The 11,638-nt window shown below is 56.2% G+C and overlaps 1 protein-coding gene across 3 annotated transcripts; it reads left to right on the top strand.

The window, feature by feature from the left end:
- Positions 1 to 492: 492 nt before the first annotated feature.
- On the top strand, positions 493 to 9,853 carry SYT5 (synaptotagmin 5). 3 transcript variants are annotated; one of them, XM_081107173.1, is made up of 9 exons: positions 493 to 926; positions 1,978 to 2,101; positions 2,853 to 3,025; positions 5,129 to 5,248; positions 5,339 to 5,506; positions 6,468 to 6,635; positions 7,052 to 7,169; positions 7,433 to 7,566; positions 9,282 to 9,853. In XM_081107173.1, exons 2-9 carry the CDS (start codon positions 2,023 to 2,025, stop codon positions 9,480 to 9,482), a joined length of 1,161 nt encoding a protein of 386 aa, XP_080963299.1. In that variant the 5' UTR covers positions 493 to 926; positions 1,978 to 2,022; the 3' UTR covers positions 9,483 to 9,853. The 3 variants fall into 3 exon arrangements, with proteins under 3 accessions (XP_080963299.1, XP_080963301.1, XP_080963300.1); XM_081107175.1 differs by having other exon boundaries at positions 817 to 926; positions 7,055 to 7,169; XM_081107174.1 differs by having other exon boundaries at positions 859 to 926; positions 1,973 to 2,101.
- The last annotated feature ends 1,785 nt before the right edge of the window (positions 9,854 to 11,638 follow it).

Below are 11,638 nucleotides of genomic sequence, written 5' to 3'. Positions count from 1 at the left end.
AGAAGGCTGCCCGCCCAGAGTCCCACATCCACGGCCATGTGCACGGGTTCCCTGGGACTGGTGTCCTGGACCTGGAGACAGGGGGACCTCGAAGAGGGAGGAGGGATTTGTCTGGGAGACACTTTCACAATGAGTCTGGCATCTGGATATCTGAATACAGTGGGGCCTTGACTTACGAGTACTCCTTCCCGAGACCGAGCTAGTTAAGGAGCTCGTTAACTCAAATTACTAACGAGCTAGTTAACTCAAATTACTCTATCAACTCAATGCAAAAAAATCGGCGGAGAGCCCTAACCGGTTTGGCTCAGTGGATGAAGCCTCGGCCTACGGACTCAAGGGTCCCGGGTTCGATTCCGGTCAAGGGCATATACCTTGGTTGCAGGCACATCCCCAGTGGGGGGTGTGCAGGAGGCAGCTGATCGAGGTTTCTCTCTCATCGATGTTTCTAACTCTCCCTTTCCCTTCCTCTATGTAAAAAAATCAATAAAATATATTTTTTAAAAAATCGGCGGAGAGACAGCTGGTATCTCAAAAAACTCGTTAGTCTGCACACTCGTAAGTCAAGGCCCCAGTGTACTAGGGAGAGAGGGGCGGCTTCATGCCAGGTGGCTGGGCGAAAAGGCAGGAAATATGGGGACCAGGATGAAATCGCTGGGGGGCTCCTGGCTGGGGGCGGGGCGGGGTTCTCCACCTACTCAGGACTGAACACGCACGCGCTGGCGCAACCACACACACGCACACACACACACACACACACGTACACACGCGCACACATACACACGTCTCCACACACGGCCGTCTCCGCCCAGCCGCGCCCCCGCCCACCGCTCTCCACTATCAGCACCGCGGACAGCGCCGCCCGCCTGCGTCAGTCCGCCCGGCGCCGGGGTGTCTCCGGGGGAGGGTCCTGCGCGGCCGCTGAGCAGGTAAGGAGCTGCGGGGATCCCCTCCCGAAGCCGCATCCTCACTCCCATCCCGAGGGGGACAGGCGGTGGGGAGCATGGGGGGTACCCGGAGAGGGACCGACAGAGGGCGTGGGAGGGCTGGAGCCCGAAGGGGGAGACAGGTGTGGGGACCAAGAGCCAGAGGGGAGGGAGGGGCAGGCCCGGGGCGAGAGTGAGCGACCCCGGGAGACAGAGACCAGACGACCGGCGGCGGCGGAGGGCAGGGGAGACCCAGGGGGAACCGGCGGGGAGAGGCCGTGGGGGAACGGACGGCGGGAGGGGTGGACGCCGCGACGGTCACGAGGACAGGTGTGAAGACAGTGCGCGGGGTGCGCGGGAGGCACGAACAGGCCGAGAAGGACGTGGGAGCCGGGCAGAAGCAGCAGGGCACCCCCCCCGCCCCCCGCGCACGACCCCCACACTGCCCGGAAGAGTGGGAGAGGAAGAGAGACTGAGGCCCCGCCTCCATGGCCAGATGTGGAGGAGGGGCCAGCTGTGGGGCCGTCCCTCCCACCTTCGCTGGGCCCGGGATCCAGGTCTGGGGTTCCAGGCCCAACAGAGAACTGAGTCAGCGGGCCTCTCCCCCGAAACCCCCCGGAGACTCGTCTTTAAGTCAGTGGTGCCCAGCCCGTTGTCGTGGCAACAGGCCGTTGCCGGGGCAACCAGAGTGACTCCCACCCCGGCCCAAGCGGAGCCAGGCGTTGCTCTGGGCAACTGGGTGCGATGGTTCCCACGCTCGCCTTCGCCCACTTCCGATTCAGGTCCTGGAAAGGCGCAAAGAAAGGGGACAAGTCAGCGGGATTCCTGCGGGGACCTGGGACCGAGGAGGCGTTCCTTTGGGATGGAACTAAGTCCTGGAACGCACCCCCAGCGCACTCCCTCCTTCTCGGGGAGGCTGAAACTACAACCCCCAACATGCCTTGCGGCGGCGGGCCGACTCCCGTGCGGCCGGTCGCCCAGGGTGCCAATGGGAGTTGTAGTTCTTTGTTGTTCGGAGGACTCAATGGTTGCACGGGTGGGCGTGGGAGGCTAGGGCGCTTGGGTGCCTCCGCAGAAAGGACCGTAGGACCCCGCCGCCATGTTACCGGAGCCCCCAACCCCGGGGCCTCCAGCGTCCGACACGCCTCCGGACTCAAGTCGCATCAGCCACAGCCCAGGTGAGCCGGATCCGGGGTTGGAGCGGAGGGAAAGTCGGGCCAGGATTTACTGGGGCGGGATTCGGACGGGTGTGCTTGGCGGGCGGCAAATCCGGATGGGATCCTGGTTGGAATCCTGGGCTGGAATCTAAATGAAATGGAAAAAGAACAGGTTTGCCACAAAAAAAAAATAAATAAATAAAACAAACAAACATACAAACAAAAACACAACAAAAAAAAGACAAAACAAAAAATCCTGCACGAGAACCAGACCAAGGGGGCGTGGAATGGAACGGGCTCTTGCATTGGTGAATTAGAGGGTCCACCTGTCCCTCTTTTATTTTTTCTTTCTTTTTTAAAAATATTTTTTATTGATTTCAGAGAGGAAGGGCGAGGGAGAGAGAGAAGCATCAATGATGAGAGAATCATGGAGGCAGCCCCCTACTGGGGATCTAGCCCGCAACTGGGGCATGTGCCTGACCCAGAATTGAACCCTGACCTCCTGGTTCATAGCTGTTCAGGCTCTACCACTGAGCCACAGCCGCTGAGCTGTCCCTCCTTTTTAAAGATAGGGAAACAGGCTCGGGGAGGGGTTCAGGCTTCCAAAAGCATCAGGAGTTGAGCAGAAACATTAGAATGGGGGGTGGACGTGATGGGCAAAAAAAAAAAAATCAGACGGTGTCAGGCTGGGTTAGGGCAGCAAATGGCTTCATAGGTGGGATCACACCGACGTCCCAGGGCCTCAGTGTCTCTGTGTCCTTGTCCTCCGCAGTGCCCCCCTGGGCCCTGGCCACAGTCGTGCTGGTCTCAGGCCTCCTTGTCTTCAGCTGCTGTTTCTGTCTGTACCGGAAGCGATGTCGGAGGCGGTTGGGCAAGAAGAGCCAGGCCCAAACCCAGGTCCACCTTCAGGAAGTGAAGGAGCTGGGCCGGAGTTACATAAACAAGGTGTGGCCCTGCCCCTTCCCTCCTCTGCCTACCTTGTTTGCCCATCTCCTCGGTGGGTCTAGCCCCAAACCGGACCCTGGGGAACTGGAGATGGGCCGGACCTAGTAGTCACTGGTCACAAGAACCTTTCGGTTTGGCCGGGAAGTCAGACACTCACATACTCACAATGCAAGGCGGTATGTGCCCCAGCAGAGGCAGCACCAGGCGTATGGAAACACCTCACAGCCTAGAAGGTCCCTGAAGGCTTCCCAGAGGAGGTGACTTCTGTGCTGAGACCCAGGGGACCCGCAGAGTTAACTGAGAGCAGAGGGAAGGACATTCTAGCCCAAAGAGCATATGCTGGGGCCTGGAATCCAGGTTCTCAGGGTTATTTGGGGAACAATGGGTCATTTTCACAATGGGCGGAGCGTGTACTGTGCTCTAGAGCAGCAGTTCTCAAACTGTGGGTCGCGACCCCTTTGGGAGTCGAACGACCCTTTCACAGGGGTCGCCTAAGACCATCGGAAAACACATATATAATTACATATTGTTTTTGTGATGAATCACTACGCTTTAATTATGTCAATTTGTCACAATGAAATCGGGGGTCACCACAACATGAGGAACTGGATTAAAGGGTCACGGCATGAGGAAGGTTGAGAACCACTGCTCTAGAGTGAGGCGGCTGGAGAGCCAGCAGTGTCCACGGAAGGAGGGTGATTGGGGGCCATGGAAGCTTTTAGAAGGATAGGGGCAGGGTCAGTTAGATGTTAGGAATCCATGTGGAGGACAGACATGGGGGATGGAGCCCAGGGAGGAGGAAGGAGCCATGAGTTGGAAGAAGCAATTGGCGTGGGAAATGCAAGGCTACAGGTGCAAGGACTTGAGCATCAGGCCTCTGGGTGCAACATGCAATGGTGCTCACCTGGGAGCCAGAGAGCCTGGCGTTTCCAACCAGCTGTGTGGCCTTGAGGAATTCTCTGTCCCTCTCTGAGCCTCAAGTGCATGGTCCATAACTCATATTTCCCCCTCTTCTCTTCTCAAAAGTAGCGGCCACAATTCTTACCCATAGTGATGCCCTTCAGGGTTCTGGCATCCAGTTCCCATCCCTATCCCTTAAGCCAATGACTTCCAGAGACCATTGTGTCAGAATCACCTCTGGTGTTGTTGAAAGGCAAATTCTGGGTCTCGCACCAAACCCGCTGAGTCAGAATCTCTGAAGTGAAGGCATTCTGCCACCCCAATCAGGGCAATTCTGCTTCACGTTAGATTTTGAAAATGGGCGGCCTGGGTTAAGGAGAAGTCTTCTGGCTTTGCTGTTCTAGTTTAGAAGGGTAAATACGCCATTTTGCCCCCATAGTTTGCCTTTGTCTAAACATTGTAGCAATTTGCACAACCCCGATACATCCACGAGAAATAAAATCTCCTGCCTCCTTCCTGAAGTCAGGGAAACCCTATTACACTTGTTTTTCTAGGCTACCATGGGTGCCTATTTCACCACTGTCTAGCCCAGTGATGGCGAACCTATGACACGGGTGTCAGAGGTGACACGCGAACTCATTTTTTTGGTTGATTTTTCTTTGTCAAATGGCATTTACATATATAAAATAAATATCAAAAATATACATCTTTGTTTTACTATGGTTGCAAATATCAAAAAGTTTCTATATGTGACACGGCACCAGAGTTAAGTTAGGGTTTTTCAAAATGCTGACACACCGAGCTCAAAAGGTTCACCATCATTGGTCTTGCCCCAGCCACAGGCAGACATCACTAATCAAACACCAAAAATACACCACACCCATGTGTTGCTATGGCTATTCCCTCCCCTGTGGCAGACATCACCAATCAAACACCGAGAAAAACACTACACCCTGTGCTGCTATGGTTATTCCCGCCCCAGTGGCAGACATCACCAATCAAACACTGAGAAAAACACTACACCCTGTGCTGCTATGGTTATTCCCTCCCCAGTGGCAGACATCACTAATCGAACACCACGCTGCTTAGTCCCCAAGTGCTCAGGTATAACCTAGAGATGTGCGAGTCTCCCTTGGCTTCTGGGCCTGGAGGATGACACCCTCAGGGGAAGAGTTTACCCGCCCTTGTCCCTGGCTCCCCAAGGTGCAACCGGAAGTGGAGGAGCTGGAGCCGGCACTCTCCGGGCCAGGGCAGCAGGTGGCGGAGAAGCACGAGCTGGGACGACTGCAGTACTCCCTGGATTACGATTTCCAGAGTGGCCAGGTGGGTGAGGAGGAGGGGGGGCTTTGGAGAGGAGGGACCCAGGAGGGTGCAGAAGGGCAGCTCAGACCAGGGATCCTCCTCCCTGTGCAGCTGCTGGTGGGCATCCTGCAAGCCGAGGGGTTGGCGGCCTTGGATCTGGGCGGTTCTTCGGACCCCTACGTGCGGGTTTACCTGCTGCCAGACAAGCGGAGGCGGCATGAGACCAAGGTGCATCGGCAGACGCTGAACCCACACTTTGGGGAGACCTTCGCCTTCAAGGTGAGCACCAGGCCTCAGGGCCCCACCCCGGGCAGCCGGCCCCCAGTCCCTGGGACACTGGGGACCAACCCCTTCAGCTTTTTCTTTCCTTAAAAACATAATTGTTGCCCTGACCGGCCAGGTTCGATTCCGGTCAAGGGCATGTACCTTGGTTGTGGGCATGTCCCCAGTGGGAGGTGTGCAGGAGGCAGCTGATCGATGTTTCTCTCTCATCTATGTTTCTAACTCTCTTTACTTCTCCCCTCCTCTCTGTAAAAAAATCAATAAAATATATTTTTAAAAAAACCCTTAGATACAGCATCAGTAAGCAGGTAGGTTTTTTTAAAAAAAAACAAAAACAGCTGAAACCGGTTTGGCTCAGTGGATAGAGCGTCGGCCTGCGGACTGAAGGGTCCCGGGTTCGATTCCGGTCAAGGGCATGTACCTGGGTTGCGGGCACATCCCCAGTAGGAGATGTGCAGGAGGCAGCTGATCGATGTTTCTCTCTCATCGATGTTTCTAACTCTCTATCTCTCTCCCTTCCTCTCTGTAAAAAAAACCCCCACAAAAACAGCATTTTTATTGATGTCAGAGAGGAAGGGAGAGATAGAAACATCAACGATGAGAGAGAATCATTGATCGGTGCCTCCTGCACGCCCCACACGGGGAATCAAACCCGAAACCTGGGCATGTGCCCTGACAGGGAATCGAACCGTGACCTTTTGGTTCATAGGTCGATGCTCCACCACTGAGCCACCCTGGCCGCCTCCTTCAGCTTTTTCTGGAGGCAGCCACAGCTCAGCTGGCTGCTAACAGCCCTGGAGACTATTCATTCGACTGGCCCCTGGGTTGTCCCTTTGGGGTTCCATGGACCCCCCTCACCTGTTCCCTGCGCCCCCCGCTACCCCACTTGTCGCTTCCCACCCTGATCTGACTTGTTACTCTACACCTCGTGCTCTCTCTGCGCTCGCTCCCCACCCAGGTCCCCTACGTGGAGCTGGGAGGCAGGGTCCTGGTCATGGCGGTGTACGACTTCGACCGCTTCTCCCGCAACGATGCCATCGGGGAGGTGCGGGTCCCCATGAGCTCCGTGGACTTGGGGAGACCGGTGCTGGCCTGGCGGGAGCTGCAGGCGGCTCCGAAGGAGGAGGTGAGCGCGCGTGGCCACGCCCCTGCGTCTGGCCACGCCCACTACAGCCCCGGGCCAATCAGATCACAGACCTCCAGGGCCAATCAGATCACAGACCTCCAGGGCCAATCAGATCACAGACCTCCAGGGCCAATCAGATCACAGACTTCCAGGGCCAATCAGATCACAGACCTCCAGGACCAATCAGATCACAGACCTCCAGGACCAATCAGATCACAGACCTCCAGGGCCAATCAGCTCACAGGCTCCAGACCCAGGCTCCAGCCCTTGCACCTGCAGCAGGGGGCTGCCTCCCGGTGTTAACTCTGGACCCTCCATTCCCAGGCGGGCGGGAGGGGTGGGAGCGGGGAGAGTGGTCGCAGGGGGGGCGGATGTGCAGGGGGAGCTCCGGTGACGGACCCCTCTCCGGCCTTTAGCAGGAGAAGCTGGGGGATATCTGCTTCTCCCTCCGCTACGTCCCCACTGCCGGGAAGCTCACCGTCATCGTGCTGGAGGCTAAAAACCTGAAGAAGATGGACGTGGGAGGGCTGTCAGGTGTGTGGGAAGCAAGGCAGTGGGGGTGGCGGTGCACGAGGGGCCCCCTCGCTGAGTGTGAGAGTTTCTGGGCCCCGGAGGGGGGCGTCTCCTGGGGGAGAGGGAGGTCCCGGCTGCCTTGGGGGGGATACAGATTCGATCTGGGCACAGACAGAGGGGACCTGAGAGGTGTTGTTCCAGAGCAGTCTCTTGCGTCCCCCTCAATCCGTTCCCTCCACTAGGCAGGGGGGCGGGGCCCTGAGACGCCTCCTCTCTCCCCCCAGATCCGTACGTCAAGGTTCACCTGCTGCAGGGCGGCAAGAAGATGCGGAAAAAGAAGACGACCATCAAGAAGAACACGCTGAACCCCTATTACAACGAGGCCTTCAGCTTCGAGGTGCCCTGTGACCTGGTCCAGGTGCGCGAGGCCCGCCTGGGCGCCCGCAGAGCAGCCCCGGCCCTTAGGAACCCCGCCGCTGGAGGAAGGGGGGCTCCTTAGCTACCTCCAGAGACCAGGGGGGCCCAGGTTGTGTCCCCAGTTTCCTCCTAGGAGCAGCGGTTGCCCCGCCCCCTCAGGAGCCAAGGTAACTGAGAAAAAGATTTCCCCACCACCCGTTAGCAGCGGTCCTCAACCTGTGGGTCGCGACCCATTTGGCGGTCGAACGACCCTTTCACAGGGGTCGCCTATGACCATCCTGCATATCAGATATTTACATGACGATTCATCACAGTAGCAACATGACAGTAATGAAGTAGCAACGAACATAATGTTATGGTTGGGTCACAACATGAGGAACTGTATTTAAAGGGCCAGAGGTTGAGAACCACTGCTTTAGAGACAGGTCCCTCCACTCACTTAAGAGTCCTGGAGGTAGCCAGGCCGGTGTGGCTCAGTGGCTGAGCATCGACCTATCAACCAGGAGGTCATGGTTCAATTCCCTGTCAGGGCACATGCCCAGGTTGTGGGCTCGATTCCCAGTGTGGGGGCGTGCAGGAGGCAGCCGATCAGTGATTCTCTCTCATCATTGATGTTTCTATCCTTTCTCACTCTTCCTTCCTCTCTGAAATAATAATTTTTAAAAATGTCTATATTTACGACTCCTGGAGGTTTGCCTCCCCTTAGGAGGCAGCTCCCTAAGGAGGCCCCTAACAATCCCTCAGCAATGAGGCCCTGAGGGTTTCTCCCCTGTGGAGTCTGATCTCGCAGGAAGGATGACTGTAGAGCCCCCGTCCAACCCGCAGGGCTCTCCCACTCACACCCTACCCCCCTCCCCTCAGCCTGAGCTCCTGGTGGGTTTTTTAAAAAATATATATTTTTATTAATTACAGAGGGGAAGGGAGACGGAGAGAGAGATAGAAACATCACTGATGAGAGAGAATCATGGATCGGCTGCCTCCTGCACGCCCCACACCGGGGATCCAGCCCGCAACCCAGGCATGTGCCCTTGACTGGAATCGAACCTGGGACTTTTTAGTCCGCAGGCTGGCGCTCTATCCACTGAGCCACACCACCTAGAGCTCCAGGTGGCTTTTAACCCAGGGCCCTAACAAGGACCTCAGGACCCTTTGAGGGAGTCCTTCCTGGTGCCCCCAACCCTGACTCTCCTGTTGTAACTGGACAAACAATGCGTCCGCGCTGCCTGTCACCACTTTAGCCAATTCAGCGGAGACAGGGGTGAATCATTATGAGCATTCCGATCCTGCCGGCAGCAGGGAGAGCAGCAGGTCAGCCACAGACATCTGCTCTGCCCCCTCCGTAAGGCGGCTGCTTGTATTGGGTGGGAGGACGAAGGTTACATGGGGACGTAGCCAAAGGGTGTGCCAAAGGGGCAGTTCACAGGGAAGCAGAGGGCTGGGGGGCTTCAACGGGCTGGCGATTCTGTTTCTGCAACAAGGTTGTCCATCTTCCATGCTAATAGGCAGCTCCCTGATAGGGAGGATGGGCTGCCTCCCCCGGTGAGCTCCCAGGTCCCCTGTGCACCTCCCAGCCAGGCGAGGATGTGCCTTCTTTAACCAGAACAAAGCCATCAGAGTGAATAGGGCAGGGTCCATATTTCTTACAGTTCTAGCTGGTCCCCCAACATCCTCTTCCTGCCCCCTCACTGTCTCCTCTTCCCCTTCTGCCCACCCCAGAAGGTGCAGGTGGAGCTGACCGTGCTGGACTACGACAAGCTGGGCAAGAACGAAGCCATTGGGAGGGTGGCCGTGGGGGCGGCGGTCGGCGGGGCTGGCCTCCGGCACTGGGCGGACATGCTGGCCAACCCTCGGCGGCCCATCGCCCAGTGGCACTCGCTGCGGCCCCCCGACCGAGTGAGGCCACTGCCTGGGCCCTGACCCCGCCTTAACAGCCCTGACCCCGGACTCCTGGCCAGAGCCACGCCCAGGCCCACCTTCACGCCTTCTCTGAGCACTACCCCGCACCCACCCCTCCACCCCAACCCTCTGGCCCACTCCTGCCGTCTCGCCCCCATTATGCCAATCACGATAACTTGCCAACTTCCCAGCACACACACCCAGGAGCCCCAGGGACCCCTTGGGGAGGGGAGCAGTGTGGTCTCCCCCCAACCCACCCAGGGTCCCCCCGCTCTGCTCTGACAATCAGTGATCCCATCGGACTGTCCCCTTCGCCCTACACAGGATCAGCCATCCTGTCCCAGTCTCATTCCTGCACTGCTCCTCTGGGGCCAAATAAATACTCAGCAGCTCGGTGGCCTGGCTGGGTGCTCCTTGTTGGGGGTGCGCAGGGGCCAGGCCGGGGCCCAGGAGGGAACCTCACCTCCATGGGTGGGATCACACAAGGGCAGGGGCAGGGCAGTCCATCCTCAGAACATGCTGAGGGAAACTCACCCTCCCACCCACCCACTCATCCATCCATCCATCCAGCCATCCATCCATCCATATATCCATCCATCCATCCATCCATCCATCCATACATACATACATACATCCATACATCCATGCATCCATGCATCCATACAACCATATTTCCATCCATCCATCCATCAATCCATCCATATATCCATACATCCATACATCCATTTATGCATTCACTCACCCAATGCTGTGAGGAGTCCATGAGCATTTACTTCCTTATTTGGGAATTTATTGTGACTTGTCTAAGATCATGCGGCGGGGTGAGAAGAGGAGGCAGAGGCCCGGGCCCCCTGGCGCGTCACCCTGTGCTGGGTGCTGGAGCTGCCCTGGAGACGTGTCTCCTTCAGTTCTCAGCCCTCGTGCAACTCACAGGCAGGTTCTCACCAGGCCACGGCCTCTCGGCCAGCAGGTAACAGGACAGCATGGAAACCCAGGCATGTCTGACGCCAAAGCCACCTTGTCAAGTGTCCTGCTGTCTGGTCCCTAGAATCTAAAGTAGTGGGAGCCCTGGCTCCTGTGACTCGGTTGATTGCCCATTGGCCAATGCACCAGAAGGTCGCCGGTGAGATTCCTGGTCAGGGCACGTGCCAGGGTTGTGGGCTCAGTCCCCAGTAGAGGGTGTGCAGCGGGCAGCCCATCAATGTCTCCCTCTCTCCCTCTCCCTCTCCCTTCCCCTCTCTCTGAAATCAATAAAAAACACAGTTAAAAAAATAAGGTAGTGTGAGTACCAGGGGGGACTGTTGTGGACATTCTGCTGGGAAGGCAGGAGCAGAAGAACTCGGAGGATGGTCCCCAGCTGGGGCTGAAAGGATGAGCTGGATTTTTCCAGGGGGAGGATGTTGGCAGGAACAATGCAAAGAATACAGCCCTGGAGGCAGAGGACGTGAGTGCTTCCCATGATGTGCTGTTCCCAACTTTCTGAAGCCCTGGTGTGTCGTTTACCCACTCCCGTGGTGTAAATACTCCTGTGGCTGATTTCAAGCCCCCAGTGTGAAGTCATTGACTATGGAGTTGAGATTTCTACTAGCACGCCAGCCAACATGCAGTATTTCCCGCGGTCAGGACAAGGATCCCAAAATGTAAGGCAAAGCCAAACAAACAAAACCCCCAAAACAAAATGCTCTGTAGTCAAAGAGTATTTTAATGCAATATTTAAAAATTTAATGCAAAAAAAGGAATACACAATGGATAGAATATAAAAACTTTAGCCCAGCCGCAGTGGCTCAGTGGTTGAGTGTCAACCTACGAACCAAGAGGTCACAGTTAGTTTCCCAATCAGGGCACATGCCCAGGTTGGGTGCTCGATCCCAGTAGGGGGTGTGCAGGAGGCAGCCAATCAATCCACAATTCTTATCATTGATGTTTCTCTCTCTCTCTCTCTCTCTCTCTCTCTCTCTCTCTCTATATATATATATATATATATATATATATATATATTTATATTTAAAACCTTTAAAGACAGTATCTGACCTTACACTTGGACCACTGTGCCTCATACTAACCCTGGCCCTGATTTTAATAAAACTTTATTTACAAAGACAGCTTATGGTGGCAATTTACCAAGTTGATTTTTTAAATGATTTCATTAAAATAGTGCCCTGACCGGTGTGGCTCAG

This window comes from Myotis nattereri, assembly GCF_964212035.1.
Source record: "Myotis nattereri genome assembly, chromosome: 15".
Classification (NCBI taxonomy): Eukaryota; Metazoa; Chordata; class Mammalia; order Chiroptera; family Vespertilionidae; genus Myotis; species Myotis nattereri.
This window is presented reverse-complemented; position numbering and strand designations above follow the sequence as displayed.